The 13,731-nt window shown below is 47.6% G+C and overlaps 1 protein-coding gene across 2 annotated transcripts in view; it reads right to left on the bottom strand.

The window, feature by feature from the left end:
- Nucleotides 1-13,731, bottom strand: part of mtmr12 (myotubularin related protein 12) — an 85,448-nt gene that overhangs the window by 49,400 nt on the left and 22,317 nt on the right. For both annotated transcript variants that reach the window (XM_055918646.1, XM_055918647.1), the window contains 7 exons: nt 11,234-11,357; nt 10,965-11,040; nt 10,709-10,806; nt 10,295-10,498; nt 9,156-9,226; nt 7,111-7,283; nt 6,648-6,824 (listed from right to left, as the gene is read on the bottom strand). In XM_055918646.1, coding sequence (XP_055774621.1) covers nt 6,648-6,824; nt 7,111-7,283; nt 9,156-9,226; nt 10,295-10,498; nt 10,709-10,806; nt 10,965-11,040; nt 11,234-11,357 — 923 coding nt within the window. The remainder of the gene's footprint in view (nt 1-6,647; nt 6,825-7,110; nt 7,284-9,155; nt 9,227-10,294; nt 10,499-10,708; nt 10,807-10,964; nt 11,041-11,233; nt 11,358-13,731) is intronic.

Genomic DNA, 13,731 nt, shown 5'->3' with positions numbered 1-13,731 from the left:
TGCCTGCGTGTGTCTTTACCCTGAGTATGTTGTCTCTGTGGCTGCCTGCTTGTGTCTTTACCCTGAGTATGTTGTCTCTGTGTCTGCCTGCCTGTGTCTTTACCCTGAGTATGTTGTCTCTGTGTCTGCTTGTGTCTTTACCCTGAGTATGTTGTCTCTGTGGCTGCCTGCGTGTGTCTTTACCCTGAGTATGTTGTCTCTGTGTCTGCCTGCGTGTGTCTTTACCCTGAGTATGTTGTCTCTGTGGCTGCCTGCGTGTGTCTTTACCCTGAGTATGTTGTCTCTGTGGCTGCCTGCGTGTGTCTTTACCCTGAGTATGTTGTCTCTGTGTCTGCGTGTGTCATTACCCTGAGTATGTTGTCTCTGTGTCTGCTTGTGTCTTTACCCTGAGTATGTTGTCTCTGTGTCTGCTTGTGTCTTTACCCTGAGTATGTTGTCTCTGTGTCTGCTTGTGTCTTTACCCTGAGTATGTTGTCTCTGTGGCTGCCTGCGTGTGTCTTTACCCTGAGTATGTTGTCTCTGTGTCTGCTGTGTCTTTACCCTGAGTATGTTGTCTCTCTGTCTGCTTGTGTCTTTACCCTGAGTATGTTGTCTCTGTGTCTGCTTGTGTCTTTACCCTGAGTATGTTGTCTCTGTGTCTGCCTGCGTGTGTCTTTACCCTGAGTATGTTGTCTCTCTGTCTGCTTGTGTCTTTACCCTGAGTATGTTGTCTCTGCCTGCGTGTGTCTTTACCCTGAGTATGTTGTCTCTGTGTCTGCTTGTGTCTTTACCCTGAGTATGTTGTCTCTGTGTCTGCCTGCGTGTGTCTTTACCCTGAGTATGTTGTCTCTGTGTCTGTCTGCGTGTGTCTTTACCCTGAGTATGTTGTCTCTCTGTGTCTGCCTGCGTGTGTCTTTACCCTGAGTATGTTGTCTCTGTGTCTGCTTGTGTCTTTACCCTGAGTATGTTGTCTCTGTGTCTGCCTGCGTGTGTCTTTACCCTGAGTATGTTGTCTCTCTGTGTCTGCTTGTGTCTTTACCCTGAGTATGTTGTCTCTGTGTCTGCCTGCCTGTGTCTTTACCCTGAGTATGTTGTCTCTGTGTCTGCCTGCGTGTGTCTTTACCCTGAGTATGTTGTCTCTGTGGCTGCCTGCGTGTGTCTTTACCCTGAGTATGTTGTCTCTTTGGCTGCCTGGGTGTGTCTTTACCCTGAGTATGTTGTCTCTGTGGCTGCGTGTGTCTTTACCCTGAGTATGTTGTCTCTGTGGCTGCCTGCGTGTGTCTTTACCCTGAGTATGTTGTCTCTGTGGCTGCCTGCTTGTGTCTTTACCCTGAGTATGTTGTCTCTGTGGCTGCGTGTGTCTTTACCCTGAGTATGTTGTCTCTGTGTCTGCCTGCGTGTGTCTTTACCCTGAGTATGTTGTCTCTCTGTGGCTGCTTGTGTCTTTACCCTGAGTATGTTGTCTCTGTGTCTGCCTGCGTGTGTCTTTACCCTGAGTATGTTGTCTCTGTGGCTGCCTGCTTGTGTCTTTACCCTGAGTATGTTGTCTCTGTGTCTGCCTGCCTGTGTCTTTACCCTGAGTATGTTGTCTCTGTGTCTGCTTGTGTCTTTACCCTGAGTATGTTGTCTCTGTGTCTGCGTGTGTCTTTACCCTGAGTATGTTGTCTCTGTGTCTGCTTGTGTCTTTACCCTGAGTATGTTGTCTCTGTGGCTGCCTGCGTGTGTCTTTACCCTGAGTATGTTGTCTCTGTGTCTGCTTGCGTGTGTCTTTACCCTGAGTATGTTGTCTCTGTGGCTGCCTGCGTGTGTCTTTACCCTGAGTATGTTGTCTCTGTGTCTGCGTGTGTCTTTACCCTGAGTATGTTGTCTCTGTGTCTGCCTGCGTGTGTCTTTACCCTGAGTATGTTGTCTCTGTGTCTGCCTGCGTGTGTCTTTACCCTGAGTATGTTGTCTCTGTGTCTGCCTGCGTCTTTACCCTGAGTATGTTGTCTCTGTGTCTGCCTGCGTGTGTCTTTACCCTGAGTATGTTGTCTCTGTGGCTGCTTGTGTCTTTACCCTGAGTATGTTGTCTCTGTGTCTGTCTGCGTGTGTCTTTACCCTGAGTATGTTGTCTCTGTGTCTGCTTGTGTCTTTACCCTGAGTATGTTGTCTCTGTGTCTGCCTGCGTGTGTCTTTACCCTGAGTATGTTGTCTCTGTGTCTGCCTGCGTGTGTCTTTACCCTGAGTATGTTGTCTCTCTGTGTCTGCTTGTGTCTTTACCCTGAGTATGTTGTCTCTGTGTCTGCCTGCCTGTGTCTTTACCCTGAGTATGTTGTCTCTGTGGCTTTCTGCGTGTGTCTTTACCCTGAGTATGTTGTCTCTGTGGCTGCCTGCGTGTGTCTTTACCCTGAGTATGTTGTCTCTGTGTCTGCTTGTGTCTTTACCCTGAGTATGTTGTCTCTGTGGCTGCCTGCGTGTGTCTTTACCCTGAGTATGTTGTCTCTCTGTGGCTGCTTGTGTCTTTACCCTGAGTATGTTGTCTCTGTGTCTGCCTGCGTGTGTCTTTACCCTGAGTATGTTGTCTCTGTGTCTGCCTGCGTGTGTCTTTACCCTGAGTATGTTGTCTCTGTGTCTGCCTGCGTGTGTCTTTACCCTGAGTATGTTGTCTCTGTGGCTGCCTGCGTGTGTCTTTACCCTGAGTATGTTGTCTCTCTGTCTGCTTGTGTCTTTACCCTGAGTATGTTGTCTCTGTGGCTGCCTGCCTGTGTCTTTACCCTGAGTATGTTGTCTCTGTGGCTGCCTGCGTGTGTCTTTACCCTGAGTATGTTGTCTCTGTGGCTGCCTGCTTGTGTCTTTACCCTGAGTATGTTGTCTCTGTGGCTGCGTGTGTCTTTACCCTGAGTATGTTGTCTCTGTGTCTGCCTGCGTGTGTCTTTACCCTGAGTATGTTGTCTCTGTGGCTGCCTGCGTGTGTCTTTACCCTGAGTATGTTGTCTCTCTGTGGCTGCTTGTGTCTTTACCCTGAGTATGTTGTCTCTGTGTCTGCCTGCGTGTGTCTTTACCCTGAGTATGTTGTCTCTGTGGCTGCCTGCTTGTGTCTTTACCCTGAGTATGTTGTCTCTGTGTCTGCCTGCCTGTGTCTTTACCCTGAGTATGTTGTCTCTGTGTCTGCTTGTGTCTTTACCCTGAGTATGTTGTCTCTGTGGCTGCCTGCGTGTGTCTTTACCCTGAGTATGTTGTCTCTGTGGCTGCCTGCGTGTGTCTTTACCCTGAGTATGTTGTCTCTGTGTCTGCGTGTGTCATTACCCTGAGTATGTTGTCTCTGTGTCTGCTTGTGTCTTTACCCTGAGTATGTTGTCTCTGTGTCTGCTTGTGTCTTTACCCTGAGTATGTTGTCTCTGTGTCTGCTTGTGTCTTTACCCTGAGTATGTTGTCTCTGTGGCTGCCTGCGTGTGTCTTTACCCTGAGTATGTTGTCTCTGTGTCTGCTGTGTCTTTACCCTGAGTATGTTGTCTCTCTGTCTGCTTGTGTCTTTACCCTGAGTATGTTGTCTCTGTGTCTGCTTGTGTCTTTACCCTGAGTATGTTGTCTCTGTGTCTGCCTGCGTGTGTCTTTACCCTGAGTATGTTGTCTCTCTGTCTGCTTGTGTCTTTAGCCTGAGTATGTTGTCTCTGTGTCTGCCTGCGTGTGTCTTTACCCTGAGTATGTTGTCTCTGTGTCTGCTTGTGTCTTTACCCTGAGTATGTTGTCTCTGTGTCTGCCTGCGTGTGTCTTTACCCTGAGTATGTTGTCTCTGTGTCTGTCTGCGTGTGTCTTTACCCTGAGTATGTTGTCTCTCTGTGTCTGCCTGCGTGTGTCTTTACCCTGAGTATGTTGTCTCTGTGTCTGCTTGTGTCTTTACCCTGAGTATGTTGTCTCTGTCCGCCTGCGTGTGTCTTTACCCTGAGTATGTTGTCTCTCTGTGTCTGCTTGTGTCTTTACCCTGAGTATGTTGTCTCTGTGTCTGCCTGCCTGTGTCTTTACCCTGAGTATGTTGTCTCTGTGGCTGCCTGCGTGTGTCTTTACCCTGAGTATGTTGTCTCTGTGGCTGCCTGCGTGTGTCTTTACCCTGAGTATGTTGTCTCTGTGGCTGCCTGCGTGTGTCTTTACCCTGAGTATGTTGTCTCTGTGGCTGCGTGTGTCTTTACCCTGAGTATGTTGTCTCTGTGGCTGCCTGCGTGTGTCTTTACCCTGAGTATGTTGTCTCTGTGGCTGCCTGCTTGTGTCTTTACCCTGAGTATGTTGTCTCTGTGGCTGCGTGTGTCTTTACCCTGAGTATGTTGTCTCTGTGTCTGCCTGCGTGTGTCTTTACCCTGAGTATGTTGTCTCTCTGTGGCTGCTTGTGTCTTTACCCTGAGTATGTTGTCTCTGTGTCTGCCTGCGTGTGTCTTTACCCTGAGTATGTTGTCTCTGTGGCTGCCTGCTTGTGTCTTTACCCTGAGTATGTTGTCTCTGTGTCTGCTTGTGTCTTTACCCTGAGTATGTTGTCTCTGTGTCTGCGTGTGTCTTTACCCTGAGTATGTTGTCTCTGTGTCTGCTTGTGTCTTTACCCTGAGTATGTTGTCTCTGTGTCTGCTTGTGTCTTTACCCTGAGTATGTTGTCTCTGTGGCTGCCTGCGTGTGTCTTTACCCTGAGTATGTTGTCTCTGTGTCTGCCTGCGTGTGTCTTTACCCTGAGTATGTTGTCTCTGTGTCTGCCTGCGTGTGTCTTTACCCTGAGTATGTTGTCTCTGTGGCTGCCTGCGTGTGTCTTTACCCTGAGTATGTTGTCTCTGTGGCTGCTTGTGTCTTTACCCTGAGTATGTTGTCTCTGTGTCTGTCTGCGTGTGTCTTTACCCTGAGTATGTTGTCTCTGTGTCTGCTTGTGTCTTTACCCTGAGTATGTTGTCTCTCTGTGTCTGCTTGTGTCTTTACCCTGAGTATGTTGTCTCTGTGTCTGCCTGCCTGTGTCTTTACCCTGAGTATGTTGTCTCTGTGGCTTTCTGCGTGTGTCTTTACCCTGAGTATGTTGTCTCTGTGGCTGCCTGCGTGTGTCTTTACCCTGAGTATGTTGTCTCTGTGTCTGCTTGTGTCTTTACCCTGAGTATGTTGTCTCTGTGGCTGCCTGCGTGTGTCATTACCCTGAGTATGTTGTCTCTCTGTGGCTGCTTGTGTCTTTACCCTGAGTATGTTGTCTCTGTGTCTGCCTGCGTGTGTCTTTACCCTGAGTATGTTGTCTCTGTGGCTGCCTGCTTGTGTCTTTACCCTGAGTATGTTGTCTCTGTGTCTGCCTGCCTGTGTCTTTACCCTGAGTATGTTGTCTCTGTGGCTTTCTGCGTGTGTCTTTACCCTGAGTATGTTGTCTCTGTGGCTGCCTGCGTGTGTCTTTACCCTGAGTATGTTGTCTCTGTGTCTGCTTGTGTCTTTACCCTGAGTATGTTGTCTCTGTGTCTGCGTGTGTCTTTACCCTGAGTATGTTGTCTCTGTGGCTGCCTGCGTGTGTCTTTACCCTGAGTATGTTGTCTCTGTGTCTGCGTGTGTCTTTACCCTGAGTATGTTGTCTCTGTGTCTGCGTGTGTCTTTACCCTGAGTATGTTGTCTCTGTGTCTGCCTGCGTGTGTCTTTACCCTGAGTATGTTGTCTCTGTGGCTGCCTGCTTGTGTCTTTACCCTGAGTATGTTGTCTCTGTGTCTGCGTGTGTCTTTACCCTGAGTATGTTGTCTCTGTGGCTGCCTGCGTGTGTCTTTACCCTGAGTATGTTGTCTCTCTGTCTGCTTGTGTCTTTACCCTGAGTATGTTGTCTCTGTGTCTGCCTGCCTGTGTCTTTACCCTGAGTATGTTGTCTCTGTGTCTGCTTGTGTCTTTACCCTGAGTATGTTGTCTCTGTGTCTGCCTGCGTGTGTCTTTACCCTGAGTATGTTGTCTCTCTGTCTGCTTGTGTCTTTACCCTGAGTATGTTGTCTCTGTGTCTGCCTGCCTGTGTCTTTACCCTGAGTATGTTGTCTCTGTGTCTGCGTGTGTCTTTACCCTGAGTATGTTGTCTCTGTGGCTGCCTGCGTGTGTCTTTACCCTGAGTATGTTGTCTCTGTGTCTGCGTGTGTCTTTACCCTGAGTATGTTGTCTCTGTCTGCTTGTGTCTTTACCCTGAGTATGTTGTCTCTGTGGCTGCCTGCGTGTGTCTTTACCCTGAGTATGTTGTCTCTGTCTGCCTGCGTGTGTCTTTACCCTGAGTATGTTGTCTCTGTGTCTGCCTGCGTGTGTCTTTACCCTGAGTATGTTGTCTCTGTGTCTGCTTGTGTCTTTACCCTGAGTATGTTGTCTCTGTGGCTGCCTGCGTATGTCTTTACCCTGAGTATGTTGTCTCTGTGTCTGCGTGTGTCTTTACCCTGAGTATGTTGTCTCTGTGTCTGCCTGCGTGTGTCTTTACCCTGAGTATGTTGTCTCTGTGTCTGCGTGTGTCTTTACCCTGAGTATGTTGTCTCTGTGTCTGCGTGTGTCTTTACCCTGAGTATGTTGTCTCTGTGTCTGTCTGCGTGTGTCTTTACCCTGAGTATGTTGTCTCTGTGTCTGCCTGCGTGTGTCTTTACCCTGAGTATGTTGTCTCTGTGTCTGCCTGCCTGTGTCTTTACCCTGAGTATGTTGTCTCTGTGTCTGCCTGCGTGTGTCTTTACCCTGAGTATGTTGTCTCTGTGGCTGTCATTGTTAAAGAGGAAGGTGGTGAAGACAGGAACATGGACGCTGTCAGACAACACGGTCAGGTAGGTCTCTGAGAACTGGAAGGCCGGACCATGCTGCTGCTGTAGTTGCCACACACACTCCAGGAAGAGCAGGAACACTGGAGACTGGCTCTGAGAGGATGGACACAGGGACACGGTCGTCACCCACAGTTGTGTTCATTCAAGGCATAAACCGCAGGTCTCAAAAATCCTTGATTCCCCTACAGTCCTTGATTCTTGAAAATTCCTCACTTTCTCAAAGCTCATTGGAGGAGGATGTCCAGGTGGAGGGACATCGGATCCTTTCCTCCAATAAGCTTTGAGAGGGAGGCGAGGAGTCAAGGACGGGAGAAATTAAAGGTTTTGATGGCTAGTTTAATTGTCAGACAACAGAATAACCAAGACACACGGATCCTACCTCCGCCTTGTCCTTGAGGTGTAGATGGTTGGAGCGATCCAGGAACGCATGCCCTCCTGCCACCCACTCCTTCTGCACCAGACTCTGGAAGCCCAGAAGAGTTCTGTAGTAGGGGTCCAACATCAACTGGACCAGGCTGGAGACCACACAGCACAGGTCGGAACCGCCTTCCTCTGGGAGAATACAATACAACTTAGCACCCAGTACAGACCCTAACCAGCCTCCCCTGGAACAATACAACTTAGCACCCAGTACAGGCCCTAACCAGCCTCCTCTGGAACAATACAACTTAACACCCAGTACAGGCCCTAACCAGCCTCCTCTGGAACAATACAATATAGAGGACCCAGTACAGGTCCTAACCAGCCTCCCCTGGAACAATACAACTTAACACCCAGTACAGACCCTAACCAGCCTCCCCTGGAACAATACAATATAGAGGACCGAGTACAGGCCCTAACCAGCCTCCCCGGGAACAATACAACTTAACACCCAGTACAGGCCCTAACCAGCCTCCCCTGGAACAATACAATATAGAGGACCGAGTACAGGCCCTAACCAGCCTCCTCTGATATTATACAATATAGAGGACCCAGTACAGGTCCTAACCAGCCTCCCCTGGAACAATACAATATAGAGGACCGAGTACAGGTCCTAACCAGCCTCCTCTGGAACAATACAATATAGAGGTAGGACCCAGTACAGGTCCTAACCAGCCTCCTCTGATATTATACAATATAGAGGACCCAGTACAGGTCCTAACCAGCCTCCTCTGATATTATACAATATAGAGGACCCAGTACAGGCCCTAACCAGCCTCCTCTGATATTATACAATATAGAGGTAGGACCCAGTACAGGCCCTAACCAGCCTCCTCTGATATTATACAATATAGAGGACCCAGTACAGGTCCTAACCAGCCTCCTCTGATATTATACAATATAGAGGACCCAGTACAGGTCCTAACCAGCCTCCTCTGATATTATACAATATAGAGGACCCAGTACAGGTCCTAACCAGCCTCCTCTGATATTATACAATATAGAGGACCCAGTACAGGTCCTAACCAGCCTCCTCTGATATTATACAATATAGAGGACCCAGTACAGGTCCTAACCAGCCTCCTCTGATATTATACAATATAGAGGACCCAGTACAGGTCCTAACCAGCCTCCTCTGATATTATACAATATAGAGGACCCAGTACAGGCCCTAACCAGCCTCCTCTGATATTATACAATATAGAGGTAGGACCCAGTACAGGCCCTAACCAGCCTCCTCTGATATTATACAATATAGAGGTAGGACCCAGTACAGGCCCTAACCAGCCTCCTCTGATATTATACAATATAGAGGACCCAGTACAGGCCCTAACCAGCCTCCTCTGATATTATACAATATAGAGGACCCAGTACAGGCCCTAACCAGCCTCCTCTGATATTATACAATATAGAGGACCCAGTACAGGCCCTAACCAGCCTCCTCTGATATTATATAATATAGAGGTAGGACCCAGTACAGGCCCTAACCAGCCTCCTCTATATTGTATAATATCAGAGGACCCAGTACAGGCCCTAACCAGCCTCCTCTGGAACACAAACACACATTTTAAATGGTACTCAGCAACATGACGTAGACACAGAAAGTAAACAGCATAGTGGGTCAATTTCTTCAACAACTAAGAGCATTAAAAAGCGCGAGGGTCAACTTCTGTTGTTTTGGTGCCCTGGCTACCACACTGTAAACAGCAGATACTGCGTGCGACTGAGGAGCAACGTCTTGCCTCATCTCAATATCACCGGTGCCGCTCGTGGCAAAATGCCATTTCGCTGAGTTTACCTTCAATTCATTTAAATAGTTTTTTAATTGAGGATAGTCCACTCAGTAACGATTGCCACTGCTCTCCTGAGAGTCATTGTAGGACAAAATGTTCTTAAGTAAAGTAAATAAAAAAATATGTCAAACAAAAATGTCAGGACACAAGGATCTGTGTGGCCAACCCTTGTCAAATACAATACAACCTTCCTCAAATAACTGGTCCTTACCCATAATGAGAACATTAGTGTTTTCCTTTTCCAGGCACTCGACAACCTCCACAGCCTTCTGGAGACACTGTCTGAAACACACAAGGCATTGGCTCGCCGCGTGAGACAAGGCATTGGCTCGCCGCGTGAGACAAGGCATTGGCTCGCCGCGTGAGACAAGGCATTGGCTCGCCGCGTGAGACAAGATCCTAAACAAATACATTGGTAACACTGGACAAATACACTCAGTGGCCATTTGATTAGGCACACCCATCTAGTACCGTGTCAGACCCCCCCCCCCCCCCCCCCCCGTCTCCAGAACAGTCTGAATTCGTCGGGAGTATGGATTCTACAAGGTATGGCATTCTAAAGCATTTCTCGATTGGTATCAAGGGACCTAACTTCAGCCCGGAAAACATTCCCCACACCACCGGTGACATCAGACCGGATGGGTCCACGGACGCCAAATCCTGACTCTGCCATCAGAATGGTGCTACCGGAACCAGGATTCGTCGGACCAGGAAATGTTTTTCCACTCCTCAATTGTCCAGTGTTGGTGATGGCGTGTCCACTGGAGCCGCTTCTTCTCGTCTTTAGCTGATAGGAGTGGAGCCCCCGGTGTGGTCGTCTGCTGTCATAGCCAATCAGTGACAAGGACCGACGAGCTGTGTGTTCCAAGATGCTGTTCTGCACACCACTGTTATCGTGAATCATTGTGGCCCGCCTGTTAGGTTGCGCGATTCTTTCTATTCTCCTTCGACTTCTGTTATCAACGAGCAGCCCCCCCCCCCCCCCTCCCCCAAAGGACTGCCGCTGACTGGATGTTGTTGTTTGTCCCACCGTTCTCCGTAAACCCGAGACACTGTCGTGCGTCGAAAGCCCAGGAGGCCGTTCGTTTTTTGAGATAATGGAACTCCGCGAACGCCTGGCACCGACGATCGTACCACGCCTCAACGTCGCTTTAGGTCACTAGTTTCGCCCGTTCTAACGTTCAACCGAACAGTAACGATGACTGTTTTATATAGCAAGCCACGGCCACCTGGCTCACTGTCTGGAGCAGCGAACGGGGTGGTGTACCTAATAAACTGGCCACTGAGTGAACATTGTAAAAAAAAAAAAAAACACTGGACAAATAGTAGTTAGGTTTTTCAAAATGTCACCTGATGATGTCCAGCCATCCACAGTTGTCAAGTGAGGAGAACCATTTCATATCGGACATCCAGAACTCTGTTGTATTGTCGATGAGGAAGAACTGTTTGAACTTGTTGTAAGACAACAGGATGTCCTGAACGGCGGGAAGTGTGTCGGACAGGTCTTCTGTCTTTACCGAGTACAGGTGGTTGTGAGCCACTGACGTCAACATTCTGCAACACACCTCAGTGTTACACAAAAGTCGGTACATTAGTTTTTTTGTTAAATGTAAAAAAATAAATAAAAAAAAGGGAATCTACGGACTGGAAAAAGGTCATAAAGTCACAACTTTTATAAAATCAGTACATACAAAAAGCATTCATCACTATTAACAACACAGACAATACTCAAATACGATGTAACCAAATCAGGATGTCTTTTACTTCTCCATGTAGGTTTGTGGGACGTTGTCCTCTTGTACCAGGGGTATAGAGGCGGTTTTAAACAAGGCGCAGCCGCTATGATGAGACCAGCACCACATCTGAAAAACAAACATCAAATACATTCATTTATTTGTATATTGACCCATACAGAAAGCGAAGAGTTACGGGTCCTATAATTAAAAAATGTGAGATATTCAATTTAAATCAAGTACCAGACACAAAACAACTTTCATTTTTATAATAAATCGACACATACCGGTAATCCCTTTCCCTGGTACTTAGTCAAGTCTTCGTCCGAGACGTTTGATGGGACTATAAAAAACTGAGGCAACCTGCAGGAAATAGACGTGTAGCTTTTTGTTTACTCATAACATGATAAACCAGGAAACAGAGGAATACAAGATAACTACACAGTACTGCAACCAACATGTTGATTAGGATGCAATGTCTTGATACGTAAACTAGCATGTTACAGCAGTTATATTGCGTACGGCATCGGTCAGACTTTTAAAAAAATGGCCGTACTTTGGAGAGAGCTCAAAGTTGCTGTTCTCCGAGACCACTCTACAGTTTCCTTTAGTTCTCTTCATGTCCTGAATCCAGTCCTCCACGGAGTCAAACATCACAGTCTGCTTTTTCCTCTGCACCTCTGGAAAACACAAGGTACTGTCATTTTCAATGCCCACCCTCCTCACTGTGTGAACAGGTCATAGAAATGCTATCCGCCGTGGTGACTATCTATGTAATCTTCACTTCTCTCTATATCTCTGGAAAACACAAAAAGGCAGTGTTACTTACAATGGCTCTCTACAGATCTGTGAATACATCTGTATTAGTCATCGTCATGGTTTCCGGTCAACATTCTACATTGACTTTAAATTTTTTTGGATCGTCCCATCGCTGCAACTCCCCAAACGGTCTCGGAGTTGACCCGCCAAACCGCGCTTCTTAACACCCGCCCGCTTAACCCCGGAAGCTAGCCAGGCTAGAGAACGATGAGCCAAGTAAACCCCCCCCCCCCCCCCCCTCCCTTTCGGGCCAAACCCGGACGACGCTGGGCCAATTGTGCGCCGCCCTATAGGACTCCCGATCACAGCCGGGTTGTGATACAGCCCGGGTGTGTAGTGACGCCTCTAGTGCTGCCTTAGACCCCTGTGCCACTCGGGAGGCCTTGTGCACAGACATTCTGTCACAGTTTGGAGATAATGACATGGCAGTGGTAAGCATGAACAGAGCTCTGGCATGAAGGCTAGCAGATCTCAGAGTTTTTCCTTTTTAATTGCTAACATGCATTGGTCAAAACTGAAGTCACATTGTCAAAACTCTACACACAGTCAGCGAAATAGAAGTGTAATGTGGACCAAACTGTGAATCATTTTTTCAATTGCTTTCACACAAAATGCATTCAAATGACCACATTCTCCGAAATCCATGAACTCTCTTCTCATTCACACTCCGCCACCTGCAAAACTATATATTTGCAGTACCTGTTTTCAAATGTTGACACACGGTTTTCCAAAACTGTTAAAAACAGATTCAAAACAGAACGATGGTAAATGTTGTGCATTTCTGCAGTAACCAGATTGAAACTTATAAAAAAGCTCAGCAGAATATTTCATCATTCCAAACACAGCTGATTGCAATTTCAGCTGAAAGCCTACCCAACGAGTCCTGTTTTTAGTCTCGTTACCAAACCGACAAAAAGAGGACGGCGTCGGGAATGATTTAGTTTGGAAACATGGATCAAGGAAGACAGGTTGGTGGGGGAAAGAAGAGTGGTAGGGAGAGGGAGAATGTGAAGAGGACAAAGGAGAGGAAGACCAAGAGCGGTGGTCTATGGTGAGATAAGGGCCACAATTACTGATCATGTTGTAAACCATGGTCTCTCCTTGAGAGGAGAGGAGAGATGGTCTCTCCTTGAGAGGAGAGATGGTCTCTCCTTGAGAGGAGAGATGGTCTCTCCTTGAGAGGAGAGATGGTCTCTCCTTGAGAGGAGAGGAGAGACCATCTCTCCTCATTGGCCTGTTTTGCCGAAAAATTAATACTATTGATGCAACTGTTTGCTGCAGATTTTGTTGCATCAATAGTATGAATTTTTCGGCAAAACAGGAGAGATGTGATAATTGAACTTCAACTGATCGCTGCCTGCACCTGCCCGCCCGTCCAGCATCACTACTCTGGACGGTTCTGACTTAGAATATGTGGACAACTACAAATACCTAGGTGTCTGGTTAGACTGTAAACTCTCCTTCCAGACTCACATCAAACATCTCCAAATCCAAAGTAAAATCTACAATTGGCTTCCTATTTCGCAACAAAGCATCCTTCACTCATGCTGCCAAACGTACCCTCGTAAAACTGACCATCCTACCGATCCTCGACTTCGGTGATGTCATTTACAAAATAGCCTCCAACCCTCTACTCAGAAAACTGGATGTGGTCTATCACAGTGCCATCCGTTTTGTCACCAAAGCCCAATATACCACCCACCACTGTGATCTGTACACTCTCGTTGGCTGGCCCTCGCTTCATACTCGTCGCCAAACCCACTGGCTCCAGGTCATCTACAAGACCCTGCTAGGTAAAGTCCCTCCTTAGCTCGCTGGTCACCATAGCAGCACCCACCCGTAGCACGTGCTCCAGCAGGTATATTTCACTGGTCATCCCCAAAGCCAATTCCTTCTTTGGCTGCCTCTCCTTCCAGTTCTCTGCTGCCAATGATTGGAACGAACTACAAACATCTCTGAAACTGGAAACACTTATCTCCCTCACTAGCTTTAAGCACCAGCTGTCAGAGCAGCTCATAGATTACTGCACCTGTACATAGCCCATCTATAATTTAGCCAAAACAACTACCTCTTTACCTACTGTATTTATTTATTTTGCTCCTTTGCACCCCATTATTTCTATCTCTACTTTGCACATTCTTCCACTGCAAATCTACCATTCCAGTGTTTTACTTGCTATATTGTATTTACTTCGCCACCATGGCCTTTTTTTGCCTTTACTTCCCTTATCTCACC

The sequence above is a fragment of the Salvelinus fontinalis genome, chromosome 4, assembly GCF_029448725.1.
Source record: "Salvelinus fontinalis isolate EN_2023a chromosome 4, ASM2944872v1, whole genome shotgun sequence".
Lineage (NCBI taxonomy): Eukaryota > Metazoa > Chordata > Actinopteri > Salmoniformes > Salmonidae > Salvelinus > Salvelinus fontinalis.
This window is presented reverse-complemented; position numbering and strand designations above follow the sequence as displayed.